Source organism: Sphaeramia orbicularis, chromosome 18 (genome assembly GCF_902148855.1).
Source record: "Sphaeramia orbicularis chromosome 18, fSphaOr1.1, whole genome shotgun sequence".
NCBI classification, from domain to species: domain Eukaryota; kingdom Metazoa; phylum Chordata; class Actinopteri; order Kurtiformes; family Apogonidae; genus Sphaeramia; species Sphaeramia orbicularis.
Window position 1 is genome coordinate 24,417,990 of NC_043974.1, and position 16,832 is coordinate 24,434,821.

The window sequence follows — 16,832 nt, forward strand, 5'->3', positions numbered from 1 at the left end:
ATATATATATATATATATATATATATATATATACACACACATACACACACACACACACACACACACACATATATATGTATACATATATATGAAATTTTAACAAACCTTTCAGTGTGTAGCGAGAGTGATGCTTCAAAGCCAAATGATTTTCCTCAGTGTTGAGGGTTTATTTAAAACGATATGAGAGATTTGCCTAGAAATGACGTACCACCAGGAGCTGTATGTACTCTACAAGCAAAAACTATAGCTGACAGGTTTATACAGCTGAGGTTAAAATTTACATACACCTCAACTCAGTGCATCCAAAAGCAGTTTCCTACTTACACCAACCAGTTTACTTTTATCATGTGAAATTACAAAACAAGAACAGTGAAGATTTTTAATCTCAGATAGGCCTATATTTGATCACATAGGCAGACGGTAAAAATATTACATACATTTATTTGGCAACGTATTTGGTTGTTAAATTGTGACGCAAACACTAGGGGTGGGCCTAAAACATGTTTTACACATCATCCAATATTCTTCGTGGAAACACAGTTATTTTGCCTTAATTCCATAAACCTTCTTTTTCAGTGTCATAAAAGTTGTAAACTTGTATTTATGAGTATGATCAACACTTAATGATATTTTTACAAACAACGGGCATGAAATTTGTAATCATCAACCTGCGTCTTTTCTTTTCTTTTCTTTTCCAATTGTTTTTGAACGTAGCTTGTGCTGGGTCGTGTTTTTGGAGGCATGGAAAAGATTCCGCGTTTAGGGGTTAGTTGACTCAGTTGCCTGAATAAACAATTATTTTGCGAAAACTGCTGGCCCTATAACAATAAGACGACCTATATTATAATGTTTAACACACTATCCATCGACTAGCAAATTATGATACCACTGGATGAGTTCAAATGTTACAAAATTAACGTTTCTTGAGACAATTTGCGCTGTTGCGACAGGAGAGGCCAATTTACGGCAGCTTTACAATATGTCATAAAGCTGAAACGTGAATAAAACACACATTTTATTGAATCTATTTTATTCTTTATATTGCCGAAACCAAATGTTAAATAACCAAACCAAACAATCAGGTCACTTATTTCGATCATCACGGTGAAGAAATCGACTCTGTTGAACCCCAGGACTACTGTCGTAACCAGTACTAGAACATCAGGGACCTCAGGAAACAGATATGATTGGCTTAAAGTGCTGCACGTGATCGACGTTAGCTGTAGACTAGCTGTTACGTTTAGCTCAACCATCAAACGGGTGTAGGTAATCTTTCCCTTACCTCTAAATATCTTTGGCTAAATACAGTGTTATGATTGGCTTACACGTTGAGTGACACAACCTGAGATGCGCTTGATTAACTTACCGGGGAATGCAAGACGTGCGTTTGTTTCCAGATACTATACCTTACATCACTGACTCCGCACCACTATGAGACTCTGAACAGCAAAACATGTGCACACACTTTGCTACCAAGAACTAGCGCGGAGTTTAGAAAGTGTGTACACATTGGTGGCGGGAGATGTAAAGAGCAAAGAATCAACGATTGTTTGGATATTTAAGATAGCACCAGTATAAAGCTAGTTAACAGAAATACCTCGAAGAAACCCATCGTTGCTTTAAGGGAAGTACAAGAATGGACGAGTTTGGAGTTTATGCGGTTTTTGGAGTGAACAGTCCGCCTCAGAGGCTCCTCTGGTGAGTCTGTGTTTGAATAGTGATTTTATCTTCATGTAAACCACGGCTTGTCTGGCTTTAAAAACTTACTTTGACTGTATTTTGTAGTTGACTCGCTGCTTTTTATAATACGTCCATTTAGTTGACAGTGGTTGCCAGCCATTTTAGCGTAATAAACTATTTCTTGTATTAAATTGGCCCCTCATTAAAGGGGCTCACTCCGTCTGTTTTCTGTTGTCATGAAATGCATTATAAACATTTTATTGTTTAGTCACAGCCAGTCAAGTGTCATTTGTGTTTTAAAAAAGTCTCTAAATATTGTTTTGTTTTTGTTGGTAGCGCCGATGGATCGTCCAAAGTGGCGGTTGCAGTTCCCCCGACTGTCCGACAGGTGGTGCTGTTTAGCAGCGGCCCGTGGGGGGAGAGGATCTGCGTCAACGCGGAGCTTGATGATGCAGATCGGATCCCCATCACCATTGGCAAACTGACTCCTTACAACAAGTACGAGAGCTCTGATCCAAAATATACTGTTTATCAGGTGTAGGACTGCTTAGAAATGCTTTATTTCGGAGGTATATAAAACACAATCCAATCACAAAAAAAAAATAAAAAATGACTTAAGCAAAATATCAATATAAGGCAACCAAAAAAGAACGATACTATTGTACAACAGAAATGCTTACTACAATTTTAATGTAATTTATTATTTAGTTGATCCCGCCCCATTTCCCTAAATAATGTATTACAATATTTCACCTCATTTCACTCTAAGCTGCATAGTTACATACATAGTTAAGCATAACCACAAAAACAATGACCCTCCCACTAATGGAGGACAAAAAATAATGATAATAATAATAAATAAAATAACCATAACAATGACATTCTTATTATTACTTTTTTCCCCTCACACCCTATAAAGAAACAGAAGAAAACCCACTAACATTCAAACACTTTGGTCCCCATTTCTCAAAAAAAAATTGCCTCTTTTTTACCTCTGTTTAAATTAAAATACATTTGGACATTGTTTAGTTGAACAGTAATTCAAAGAATCATCAGTTTTCTGTGTGTTTTGCTGTGAGGTCAGTATGGACAAATAAAATGTCCCGTTCCATTAGTAATACTTGCGTATCATGTCTTATTTACCACAGGTGTTTGTCATGGGAGCAGTGGGAAGAGGAGACATGGATGGACAGCGTCACCCTGATTGTAACTGTGGAAGGAGGAAACCTGGTAGATATCAAATACACACAGAACTTTAGGATTAAACCCACTGAGAATAGGCAGATGGGGTATGAAGAGAAGAGGGTATGCTGTTGTTGGAGTTAACGGTTATATAGAGAAAGCTTAAAAGGGTACATGTGGAAATTTAATGCACTAATGGGCCTGGCCAAGCGAGTAACAGAGTGAGAAGCACTGTACAGCAATACTAATCATTCCATATCTGTTTTTAAAAACTGATTTAGCAGAAACCATAATGGCTCAAATTGTAGTTCTAAGCAAGTACTTTAACATGCCATTAAATAATATTAACCAAATATTTAATAAAAACATGAATTTATCATCATTGACCAAGTAATAGAGTGAGGAAAAACATACAGCAGTTATTCAAGGTTTGGAAAAAATACCAGAAAGTGCTGTTCCTCAAGGAAAGTGCAAATATTTAGCATACCACACTTTTCTTAATTTATGAGAGTACATTATGTCTAAAAATGAAATTGATAACATTTTTAGTTTTAGTTTTAAAAGACGTTCATTCTTGGTAACAGAGTAAGAATCCAAAAAAGTAACAGAGTGAGGTGTTTGTTCAGTGTGATGCACCAGAATAATAATCAAAGATTTTATGAAGATACTGCTAAAACTGATGTTTTATTACTATATTTAATACACATCTTTCTGCTGTTTTTTTTTTTTTTTTTTATAATAACAAACATTCAAAATCATTATAGTATTTGATTATTATGAAATATAAGATTAGACAGGCATATATTTTGAACATTTTTATTTACACATTGCTATTTGCATTCTGAATTTATGCTGTATACATTCATTTACAACCTTTATTGTTCCTAATTTACACTGTATTCTCATGTATTTTCTTAAATATCCAGTTGTAATTGATGTACAAATTAAATAAACACACTTTTAGAAACGACATGTCTTTCATGCTGAGTAATCAAAAATTTTGTTTTAGAGAAAAAAGAAATTGACCCTGATGTTCACTTTCATTTGGCCAGGCCCTAGTGTTTGTGATTTGCTCTTTTTTTATATTTTATTTTTTATTAAAGCGGAAGCTCTTATCTCTTATCTACATGTTTTTCCTTAGGGGAAACTAGATTGTTCAGAACCTGAGCTCATCCTGGCTGTGAAGGAATACACACCTAAGGTAATTTACCTGATAGATGTATTAATTCTCTTCATACTTGATTCTTGATAACTGTTTTTGTTTCTTCAGCAGAGCTTGTGTTATAGTTCTATAAGTGACAAACTGTTCCATTGTCTTCCTCCAGGACACAGTGGCTCCCCTTTCAGCCCGAGAGCTCAACATTAAGAGGAAGAGAGAACAAATAGTCGAAGAAGACTGTGACGAGAAGAAAGTGGCAAAGAGAAGGGACCAAGAGAATGTTTTTCCCAGTGTTACAGAAAAGACCACACCTTTACGGAAGGTCAGAGGTCAAAACAAAGGCGGCCAAAAGCTGTTCAGCAATGAAGGAGATGGAACGAAGACGAAGGGAGCAGGTGAGTCTGTTGTTATGTTTTGAGTCCAGCAGGAGAAGAGTAACGTGGACAAAGAGGGGCGTTTTTGTTTGTTTTTTTTGCTGCAGATATTAAAAGTATTTGTGTACCAGCCAGTCAGAGTACTGCAGCTGATAAACTGTACTCGATCCCCACCTGTGGCTTCGTGTGGAGGTGTAAAACCTTTCTCTCCTTGTTTCTACAACTAATGGAACAGGAGAAACACAAGGGATTGTGGGAAGAACGCCTCCTCAGAGCGCAGTTAGGATGAAGAGTAAGCAGGCCAAGACTCCCACACAGAGCGGTGAGCTTGTGTAGAAACACTACAGAACATTAGGATTGTTAAGAAATAAATTGATGGGTTCTGCAGATGCCTTAGGTCTAGAGATTATGACCCCTGTTAAAAACCTGAAGCATTTTCATCTGGTTTTCGCACAGTCACGCTGGTCAGTCCATCAGGTCGCTGGGGTCAAACGCTGTGTCCCATCGATGCTCAGACGGCTATTCTGATCGGAGGACAGGGATCCAGGATGCAGTTCTGCAAAGACCCCATGTGGAAGCTCTGCACCGGTCAGTCACCAACCTCTGTGAATATCAGGGCCTCAGTGGAAACCCAGTTCAAGTGTTTAAAGCCTAGAGCTGATCATAGATTCAAGACAAAACCATTTTAGGGTGTTGTAGAGTTGGAGCAGTGTTAACTGAGCTATCTCTGCTTGTCGAGTCTCCAGTGGCTGAGTCTAAAAGTAAACAGAGTGAATGTTTTCCTCAGCATTTATTGGCTGTTTCTCACCCGTTGACAAGAAGCACAGTGTTGCTAAGAGTGTTAAAACACATTCAGACAGTTATTGTTGTCTCTACTTATTGAAGGTGACATCAAGTTTTCGAAATGATGAATCTGCTCTGGGAATAAACTGAAGAAATTCCTGACCTTATTGTTTTTTTCATGAATCTTCAATACTAGAATGCATCCAGATACAAAATGCCTGAAAAGCTAACACTTTAATGTTGAAGTAAAAAAATATATATATTGTTATGGAAATTATTTACTTGTCTTGGGAATCTTTCTGTGTTAACTTGGTCCATGTTTTTGTCTCTGTCCAACAGAGGACATGTCCTGGGTGGCAGCGGAGACCATGGCTGAGGGTCCGACCCCTGAGGCCAGGATCGGTCACACGGCTGTTTATGACCCTGACTCTCGGCGGATCTTTGTGTTCGGAGGCTCCAAGAACAAGAAGTGGTTTAATGATGTTCACATCCTCGACACACAGAGCTGGAAGTGGACCATGGTGGAGGTGGGTTTGGATGTGTATATAACACCTTAATATCAAATACAACAACAACAATAATAACCCAATAAATATTAAAGTGAGTTGACCTTTTTTTAGTAGAATGAGCACAAAAATGGCCAATGCTGCAGATGGGTCTTGCACGTTCCATTGATCATTCAGGAACAGGAGTAAAAGTTTTCTTAGTTGTTTTACAAGTTCTTAAGTGACCCTGAGTTGGGTTACTGCAACAGTACCTTGGCAAAGGCATATCATGAGGAAAAAGTGCGTAAATAGATGTGTGTCCTTGTCAAAACTTGCCATTTTCAGAGTGTAGTTGCAGCTCAGAGGTTGTTCTTGAACAAAGAAGGGGGGTCTTTAAAAAGCACAGATACTGGAAAGAAGAAGAATGACAATCCTGCCATTGTTTAACAGTGGTATTTATTATTATTCCAGCTGTATGTCCAATGAGTCAGGCAAGTTAAATGTCTAAATCAACATAACGAGAATGAAAGTATCACCCATTTTATAACATCAAATCAAGATGAAATTAGAATACATGCGATGGAGTAAATTAAAGTTACAAAACATACAAAAAAATGCATAAAAAATCTGAATATTTATCTTTTTGTGCACACTTTAATCACCAAGTCTTACGCAGGACCTTGCTTCCCATTGGATCCAGACTCTCCAATGATGATGTTTCCATTTTTTTGGCCTGTTGTCAACACTGATTACACGCCCTTTTTACTTTTACTTGACTTCCTCTCCTCTTGTCTCCTCGTCAGGCACAAGGTAAGGTTCCTCCACTGGCCTACCACAGCTGCAGTATGTTCCGAGGAGAACTCTTCGTACTGGGCGGAGTGTTTCCTCGCCCAAACCCAGAGCCCGACGGCTGCAGTGACTCCTTGTACATCTTCGACCCCCACCTCTCCATCTGGTACCAGCCCATCGTGACGGGGGAGAGCCCCTCCCCACGCTCGGGGTATGATGGGTCTGAAATGTCACCTCGGCATCTGTTAATTCACTATCATGTCTTGTGCTTTAATGCTTTATTTTGGTCTTTTTCAGTCACTCGGCATGTGTGATGCAGGAACGGAAGATCTATGTATTTGGTGGCTGGGACACACCAGTCTGCTACAACGACATGTACATGTTGGACCTTGGTGAGCTCCACCCACTGCCACGCTGAAATCACTCTGCTCTTTAACACACAGGGAACACATCTGACATTTAAAGTACAAATTATTGATCTGGTTGTTGTTTTTCAGGTCTGATGGAGTTTTCTGCTGTGAAAACAAATGGAAAAGCCCCCTCTCCTCGAAGGTAAAAACATCAACACTTTTATTTTGTTCTCAGATGGTTACTTCATATAAACACAATAAGTGTATGTGCTGTTACACTGCAAATATCACAATCTTACCAAGTGTATTTTTCTCATTTCTAGTCCAAATATCTCATCATCCTTAAAATAAGACATGATCACCTAAAGAGTAACTTTTCAGTGAGATTTAAGAACTTATTTTTAGACAATAGATCTTGAAAATCTTATTTCAAGAAATCATACCAAGATAATTTTCACTTGTTCCATTGGCAGGTTTTTTTGCTTGAATTTAGCAAACAAATTTTGAATTAAGCAAAAAAATAAGTAATTTGCCAATGGAACATGTGAAAATTATCTTAGTAAGATTTCTTGAAATAAGATTTTCAAGATCTGTTGTCTAAAAATAAGTTCCTACATCTCACTCACAGGTTACTCTTTAAAATTATGTCTTATTTTAAGTGTGATGAGATATTTTGACTAGAAATGAGAAAAATACACTTGGTAAGATTTTGATTTTTGCAGTGCATATCTGTGAATCTATAATCTGCTACATGGTCTGAACTGTATATATTCATTGTTGTGCTTGTCTTTTGCAGCTGGCATGGCAGTGCTGTGCTCTCAGATACACAATTTCTGATCCACGGTGGTTACAACGGAAACAACGCTCTGAGTGACACTTTCATCTTTGATATAGGTGAGAGACGGGTTTAAACACTTGAGTGGCTGATTATAGATTTGACACAATTAGAATGATTCTGACTAAAATGCGAAGTGCTGTAGACGACTGTTACATTTAAGACAATAGTAAACAATAAAACATGTTTGCATGAGCTGTTAACAGAATCATATGACTCAGTTGGAATGAAATGCATCAGCAATAGGGGATGAAGCACATAAAAATCAGCAAAATACAGCTCAACTTGCCATTTCCTGTTTCTTCTTGTTCTTTCCCACACATTTCAAGACTTAGCGCTGTACTTTAGGTATTGTTTTAGTACAACACTATATCAACTCTTTCAGTTTTTTTTTTTTTGTTTTTTTTTTTTTTAAGAGTGTATTTTAAAGCTTCTAATCAGAGGTCAAACCTTGTACATTTTCAGAACCAAAGCCTTTTTACTTCTGCAGTCATGGAAAAAATTATTAAACTATCAAAAGTCATCAAAAACAATGGTTATGCAATCAAGTGCTAACTCCTGTGTGTATCATGTGACTAAAACAGACAGAAAAGAAAACATGGAATGCCTAAAAGCACTGTTTTTGGCAGTACAGTGCCAAAGCTATTTATGTAAGAACTCAGTGATTTTGGTTATTACCAAGAAAACATGGAAAATGACTAGAAATCAGCTCTGAAATTAAATTCTTATGAGCTATTTTTGTCATCATTATATTTGTCCAAACAAATGGTCCTTTAGTTGTACCAGGCATTAAAATGAACAAGAAATTGGAGAAAACAAGGGTGGTCTAATATTTTTTTCTGTGATTAACTATAACTGCAGGAACAGAAGTGGAAGCAGCCATTGCTCCATAAAATGGTAGAATTAAAATGCACTCTAACTGTCATTATTGTGTTAATTCTCAGTCACATCTGCTCACACATTGGCAGTCTTCTGTTGCACATCAACTTCTAAATGAACCTGTCAAAGTGATTTATGTGGCCTCCATTTTCTTTCTGTTTTAGTGTATTGAGTCCAATGTCTTTGTTATTGTTTATTGCTCATGCAGGTTTGTTCAAAGTAGTAAATAAATCTAAATTGATTATTAAGGCTTACAGTGTGAAGAGATTATCCAAAACCTAATAAAATTACCATGATACAAATATAGACGTTTAACATTTTTTGCAGGATAAATTCATTAAATAACATTAATTGCATTGTCTCAAAATGATCTGTATCAGTCTCATACTTGGCTCATAGCCCATTGTTTTGTACCTGTCCTCGAGTAGAAAACCTAGTCTCTCAATATATAAACATAAGGGAAAGTGATTCTTATACACCATGCAGATTTTTACAAAAATGTATGATAATACTTGTCACTCATCAAAATGTTTCAGATACTAACAGCTGGACAGAGGTGACGCACCCTCAGCTTTCCATCCCCAGAGCGGGACACTCCATCATCACCATGGAAACAGCCAGTCGGTACCGTTTCTCTGAGGAAGGCGAAGACGCGGACGTGGATGCAGGCTCCGTCAGCAGAACTCTGCTGGTGTTCGGAGGCGGAGACAACGAGGGCAACTTCTACTCTGACCTGACGACTGTGGCTGTGGAGGAGCTGCTCAGAGATATTTAAAGAATCTGAGGTGAATCCTCACTCCCTGATGCCATGTGAAGATATCTCAGCACCCACACACCTGAGTTTATTATTTATATCCCTGGAGTTTGTCTTTTTGTGTTGTGCTGATTAAGCTCTGTCTACTTTCTGTGGTGTTTTTATGGGATTTACAGTTTACAGCCTCATACAAAAGCTATTCTTGTCACATCATCTAATAATAATTTTGTTTTTGCATTAGTGATACTCAATTATCAAGGAAGAAACACATTTTTGTATATAATTTAAAGCTCTTCTCAGGCTAAATATAAATGTTTCATACATTTTAATGTGTAATTTGTGTTCAAAACCACATCACTGCTATAAATTTTAATCCCCTCCAAACTTTTGCTTGTGTTTTAATATAAAAAATCTCGGCTCTTGTTGCTGTACTTGTTATCTTTCCTCAATAAACATGTGGACTTCTATAAAGAATGCGCGTGTATGTGATGCAATCATAAATAAAGTAAGATTGCAGGAGATGTAGGGCGTGTATAAACTTTTCCACTTGGAGAACAACTAACCCACTTTTTCAGCCTGACGCGAAACTCTGAGGTATCCCTTTTACTGAGGTGTCAACCTGATGTAATTTAAATGAGGTTGACACATTAAACGGAAAGGGCCTTTAATCACTTCCCCCATTGGCCTTGTAACTCAACACTAACATGAGCTAAAGTCAGACTGACTAACACGGGATGTTATCTTCAAAGAACCTGACCTAAACGTAGACATTTTAATAAAAGATTAAGAACCATTCGAGAGGGATTATCTTTGAACTGCTGATCATGACTTGAATGAAGCCTTTTTTTTTTTTTTTTTGTACTGTCATTGGGTCATATAACTGTCATTGTCCCGTATTTGTATTCTGGATTTTACACCAGAATTAAAATAGTAATGTACCTTAAATACTACTATGCAGGATGCTGGAGTCATGTTTTTAGCATTTCCAGGGTAAATTGAAGACAGATGCCACGTGCACTTACTGAGTTTTTTACAAATTTAACTTCCAAGCACAAAATGACCTAAGAGAAGACTAAAAATAAAATAAATTGAAGGATATAAGCCTGTGCAGCAGCACTTCCTTTGGCGATACAAAGGAAAGGCTGGCTTCCTTAACATTTTACATCAAAAGCAAATGCCCATTTCTTTTTTTGTTGCAAAATACATTTGCTCTGGTTTGATTCTTTCTCTGCAAAACCTGCAGCTGCATAAAAAATGCAATACACTTAATGGACAGGAATCGAGACTATTGCATTGGACAAAATTAAAAGTAATGTGAGTTAGCATTTATTATATTCTTCAGGATTTAATTCTGTAATTACTTAAGTGTGTCATCGAGCACAGTCTGTACTTGTTTTTTTTTTCCTCACTAATTTTTGCCTACGCTGTGAGTCAGTACCTGTCAAATTGCCAGGTTCAGGAAGGTTTTTCATCTCTTCAAACTCTTAAATTCTGTATACTTTTTTCCATTTCCTTTAAATGTATACACTCTACCTGCTTGTCTTTCATTCTTCTTTTCTGTCATCGTGCCTTAGGAGGTGCTCAATGACCTGTATAACTTAACTAATTTCCTGACTCACAACATGCAGCTCAATAGTTTATACTTTAATGAAGTTTGACCACATGTAACAACGTAGCTGTGAAATCGGACACTGTTTTAACTGGATGTCACATCACCAACACCAGGACTGAGCTTGATTTTCATAGACAACACCATCCATTGGTGTTTGTAGGTATCCAGCTTGTACAGAGAAAGATGACTGGAAACATTTTTGAATCACTGCTATTACAATCTCAATCCAGCCAGATACACTTGGCACTCTGGAATAGGATACTCAAGATAAAAAGGCTGGTATGTTTTTTCTGATGTTCATCCAGTGAGATTTAAAATACCCTCAAATCAGCTGCAATTAACAGTTTGTGGTTCATCCTCCTACTCTGTGTCATTTGTTCTGCAAAGCAAAATAGGAACATGGCAGCCAAAAAAAAAAGTGTTTTCATCCAAATATTTATGGGACACAGCAGGAAATACTGTAGACATGGGAAAGACTGTGAGATATGTTCTTTATTTTTTCAAGTTGTAGGTAGATACATAGAGAGATTGCGTGCAACATTAGCTCTTTAAGTGTCAGGCCTTTCTTTTTTCTAATTCACTCAAGCAGAGGAAGCAGCTTATCTGGATGCACTATTTCCCAGTGTAATACAGGCCTTGGTACAAAAAATCTTGCGCAGAGATAGGTGTGGTCATTATGGTTTAAAATACTATGATTCCATTGTGGTTGTTATTCAGCTAAAACCACATATTTTTTTGCATAATGTTAAGTCTGTATTATGGTAATATTTAGACAACAGCACAAACACAACATTAATCTGCTTATGATGAATTCTGGAAAAACCCTCTATTCAGGGTACTGTGGAGGCTTTTCTCCCCATAATGGTAGATTTTTTTTCAAGTCTTTCTGGAACAACCCTGCTCTCCATACTGATATTTAATATTACAGTTAATTATAGATACATACATAAATAAACAGACATAGATACATACTGTATATACAGCAGATACATGGATGCTCTGTAATACATTCCTGAATCCTGCAGATGGCGACACTAGTACATTTCCCTCAGTATGAATATGGTGTAATTGAGGTCATATGCTCATTTTCTCTGCATTTTAAAACAATGACAACTGGCATTCTCTGACATTTGGTGAAAGAGAAAGGCACAGTGATTCTCTGCTGCACAGGAACAATGATGTGGATGCTGCATTATGCCCAGACAACAGAAGTGTTTGTCTCATGTACCAGTCTATACCCTTGACCACACTCCCTCCATCATCAGAGATGTGATTTTCCCTTGATTCATCAGGAAATCCTGCCAGTTGGACGCTCTCCCAATCGTTGCTAACAAGCCTTTCATACCCTCACACCCCTTCACATCCTCATGTGTTTTTAATTTTATCCATCACATCCTTGCATTGTGTAAATGATGATAGTTCTGCATTGTGGCTTGTGTCTCTTCAGTAGTCTTGGTTGAGTACAGCCACTTCCAACAGTGGCCATATCATCTTTGTCAGTCCATGGCTGTTGCTAAGTAACTTGGAAATGTCTATGCCAGCTGTCAGCATGTCACAGTCACACTTATGGATAGCATGAACACATATTAACAAAGCACCCTTATTTTCACAGCTGCAGTGGAAATGAGGGCCTGCAATTACACAAACAAGAGTTTTGAGACATATATTAAGTATTTGCATGTAAGAAAAGCTGAAACCCATCCTTTTGTACATTTTAATCTCTTGAAACGTGAAGAATAATCATACATACATTTTTTTTTGGGGGGGGGGGGGGGTGGAGTTAATTTTGTACCTTGGATAAGTGATGTAAGGGCTGATTTCATGAACATGATGTTGGCTGTTTCATTATGTTAAAATATTAATATTTCATTTCAATCAGTCTAAATGTTGCATCATTTTTCCAGCTTAAAGGCAGATTTTTGGTCCTGAGTGAAAGTTGAAGAGACAAGATGGCTATTTGTGGTTTTTAACTCTTCTTTGGGGTGAGGGCATTAAAAAAAGCTAGAGTTGGAACACTGAAAACAATGAGACTATATGAATATAAATTAATAAGTCAACAAAACATTGAAATATTGTGTTTTATTTGACAATTTGACCAAAATAAAGTATAAAGACAAATAAGACAATAAAAATCATGGCCACTGATCACTAAAGAAACTTCATAATATTTAACAAATCCATACTTTATATATTATGGTGTGTTGGGATATGATATCAAACTATATCATGATAATTACCATTGTTGTGTTGTGGCTCAACTCTATTTGGAGTTCAAATGAACACAATTTGGGGAATTAAAATGGACTTTATCTATATTTGAGGCCATTTATAATAATCTATAACCGATGTACCAATCTTGTATACCCTGAGCTGCATTAAAATAAAATTATTTAACAGTGACTGTGTCTTTCAGGTGCAAAGACATTGTTTTACCTGGTGAGACTGCTTCATTTACAGACTTTTGGGGTCTAAAAGCCTGATTTTATTTATTTATTTTTTAAATTTCAGTTCTTCTGGGATCCATGCTCAAAGGTGGGAAAACTAAACTAGGGTACATGCTTGGCAAGTTGTAACTTAGATACAAAATGCTTGCTAAGACTTTACTGAGCCTGCACCTGCCATTAAACCAACCTGAAGAATCTCGGTCACTAACGAAGGCTCGAAAAGAACCGAACAGAGCCGAACAGAAAAACGAATCCTCTCGTTTTTTTGTCCCCCTTCTTCTCTTTAGTAGTTTTATTTTATTCACTTTGTTATTTTTATTTGTTTTTCTCGACTTTTTGGTCCGTTAATAGCTGTTTATATATATATATTTTTTTAATTTTTGTCATATTTTGTGTTTATATATTTCCAGTTTATAATTTTTTTTAAATTTTATTTTTATTTTTGTATTATAAATTTACTCCGTATTTTTCTCATTCTTTATTTAATGTTTAATATATGTTTTTTTTTTTTTTTTTTAATTCCTGCTCTTTTTTTCTATTTTATTTTTTATTTTTTGCCCCCTCCTTCCAGTCCTCCTCTTTCAGTCGTGGTGCAGCAGCCATGTTGCCGCGAGCTTGTTCCGGTATCAGGGCAGGATCGTGCGCATAGACTGCAATCGGGCGCAGCTCCTCGCCTCTCTCCCCCCGACACGCACCTCCTAACAAGAAAACCACAGTTTACCAATAATGGATTTTACAACCTGATGATACTTCCTTCGGTCGGTCGTCACAGGAATAATAACGGTCGTTGTACCGACAGGACGGACTGGTATATCGCCACACTGCAGTGCAGCACTGGTGAACGACCTTATTCCAATCACGCAACACAAGGAAGAGCGCCGGTGATTTCCGTGGATTTTGAGTTTTGTGGGCTGTTCTGTGGCAGTCACTGCTGCTGCGGCCGCCGGAGGATAAAGCTAACTAGCTACCTTGGATTTGAAAGAAACCCAAAATTCGCTAGCTACATGGGCTAATGACGGCCAGTCAGTTAGCTAGCTCAATAAATTAATTCTTGTTTCTCACCTGCCATGTGACCACTTCACACATTGCTGTTTTTATTTTTCGGATACCCTGTCTTGGATATCTCCCTGGGAAAAAATCGGAATTGTTTCGTGTGAGTTGGGAAGGTCGAGACCTCGCCGGGAATAACTTTGGCCTGAAAGTTTTTAGACCCCGGACCTGGTTTAAGACCTGAAAGGAAACATCTTTGCATCAAAAAGAGAAATAAAGACGAGTGTGGCGCGTTATGAAAACGACGCAGGATAAACATTTGTCATAGATTTTGGCGACATTCGGGGCTTCTCTAGACATTAGTTAGCAGCCTCACCAGTTAGCATGCTAGCCACCTAATTGAACCTTGTCTTGTTCGATACAACCATTGCCCAACTTTTCTTCAAGCTAGCCCCAGCAGCTAGCTGGCCAAAACGTCACAGCACCAGGCTGTTAGCTTGGAGGTCGACTTCGACGCTGGTAAATGCTAATTAGGAACTGAATGCCTTCACACCCTAACCGAAAATAAAAGGACATTTGCTTTTTTCTGTTTTGTGCTTGTTGACAAACATGGGACGTGCGGTTGCTGCTAGCTAGTTTCTAGCTAGCTGGCCAACTTGGCTAGCCGCTGATGTGGGATTCAACTTGTTGATTCACTGGCGATCTGTTGTGCTGCTAGCTGGCTAGCACTGGACATCTGTTGGAAGTTTCCCTCAACCATCATCTAAACGACTTTTAAATGCACAGCAGAGACTGAAAAATCGTTCTTGTTTCACTGTTCCTCTCCCCTCTTTGGCAACTCCAAGTCTTTTAAAAATGTCAACAAGGACTCCATTGGTGCAAGTCATTGAAAACTCAGCTGGGCAGGTAAGATGTAATGTACCACTAAATTAATCCAGTGAGCGTTTCAGCCTTTTATATCTTGATCTTGCAAAGCTTTGTTGCTTTGGAGAGAGGCCCTGTTTGGCCTGGTTGTGTCTTTGCTTTCTCTCCGTCTCTGTTGTCTTTGCCACACACCAGTGAATCACCAGCTTGCCTACGCACTTACACTGGATTTCCCACTCCTTGTAGAATAGAAGAACAAATTTAGGTTTCTGTTTAGTCTGTGTGTTAGGGCATGTCTCCTACTTGACTCTTCATAGCTTTGACCTGTTGCAATACAGACAACCCTGTCAGCCAGTCACACATTACTTAACCATAACATTGTGTGACATCAACTTACCGGTTTAATGCATAACTCTTTCACAATAAATGGTATATAACGAGTTTTCTTTATGCTTTTTACCTCGTGAGGAATCCATTATCTCCTGAAAAATTTCAAAGAAGTCAAGTATTCATTTTTAAGTCTTTTTCAAAGCAACACACGATGCTTGTCTTTTGTGTGAGACTTGATATGGCATTTAATTAATTTATTGTACTTGAAGCTTGGTATAATTCAATACTAGGTATACCCTTAAAATAAGGTGGTCTACAGTATTGTTTGTGAAGTTCAATCATGGCTCTTATTAATGCATAAGAAAGGATGATTGACTTAAAAAAAATCTACTTGATCACACAATCTGTTTCTTATGTTAGTATCTTGGTGTATAGCATGTATTACATCTGTTTAAAAAAAAAAAACACTCATAATTTTCAGTTTAGACAAGGACTTGCAGTGCTCAGTCAGCTGTTGACAGATAGCATGTGGTATTTTTCTCTTCACATGAAACGTCTGATGGTTGGATGGAAAAAATTACATTTGCATCTACATGTTGACAGTGTAGTCAGAGGGTGACGTCGGCACGTGTCTGAAGTTAAAACCGTGTCTATATTTGTGTTGCTTGAGTTTCTATAGGCCTGAATGTAGCTGTGTTAATATTTTGGCCTGAGACATTACTTTAGCAGTTTTTCACAGCTTAAATTGGCAGCACAAGTGAAGAAAATGTGAAAACTAGAACTGCTTAAGATGGAAAAACTGATTTGCAAGCTCTTTGGGACCTCTAGTTCTGTGTTCGCTCCTTAAATAATAGCCTTTATGTTTGTTTATTTCTTCAAGTGTGGCGATTACTTATCACAAAATGATATTGTTTTGTGAAGACATAATTCATGATAATATGGTAAATAAAGGGATGGCTCTTAAATGGCAGTGTTTTCAGTCTGTCAGAGCTGCTGCACCCTCTGTCAAACAACATTTTTCTGAAACATTCAAAGCTCAATCCAGGTGCATAACTGGCTATTATTCAACCAACCAGCCACCGGAGCAGATCCTGTCAACCAACAGAAAAACATCTTGGTAGCAGAGACTCAAAGGTTCAAAGATTTCATCTCTTTGCTTCATGTACAAATAAAATGCTGACAGAAGTTGTCTGTTGATACTATGATCTCTCTGCATGTGTCAGTGTGTGTGCTGGCTTGTCTCACACAATGGATCACTACCTCCATTAAGAGTGTGCAGGAAAGCAGATTGACTCTTCAGCTGGTATGCAAGTATGTGTAGG

General features: G+C 37.7%; 2 protein-coding genes across 13 annotated transcripts in view; both read left to right on the top strand.

The window, feature by feature from the left end:
- Positions 1 to 1,299: 1,299 nt before the first annotated feature.
- Positions 1,300 to 9,737, top strand: krcp (kelch repeat-containing protein). The gene is made up of 13 exons (XM_030161677.1): positions 1,300 to 1,698; positions 2,017 to 2,178; positions 2,829 to 2,910; positions 4,004 to 4,063; positions 4,188 to 4,416; positions 4,631 to 4,717; positions 4,852 to 4,983; positions 5,518 to 5,705; positions 6,467 to 6,663; positions 6,750 to 6,844; positions 6,950 to 7,004; positions 7,599 to 7,696; positions 9,053 to 9,737. Exons 1-13 carry the CDS (start codon positions 1,637 to 1,639, stop codon positions 9,289 to 9,291), a joined length of 1,686 nt encoding a protein of 561 aa, XP_030017537.1. The 5' UTR covers positions 1,300 to 1,636; the 3' UTR covers positions 9,292 to 9,737.
- A 4,188-nt stretch (positions 9,738 to 13,925) lies between these two features.
- Positions 13,926 to 16,832, top strand: part of mark2b (MAP/microtubule affinity-regulating kinase 2b) — a 56,264-nt gene continuing 53,357 nt past the window's right edge. For all 12 annotated transcript variants that reach the window (XM_030161742.1, XM_030161745.1, XM_030161749.1 and 9 more), the window contains exon 1: positions 13,926 to 15,222. In XM_030161742.1, the coding sequence (XP_030017602.1) occupies positions 15,172 to 15,222 (51 nt within the window). In that variant the 5' untranslated portion in view covers positions 13,926 to 15,171. The remainder of the gene's footprint in view (positions 15,223 to 16,832) is intronic.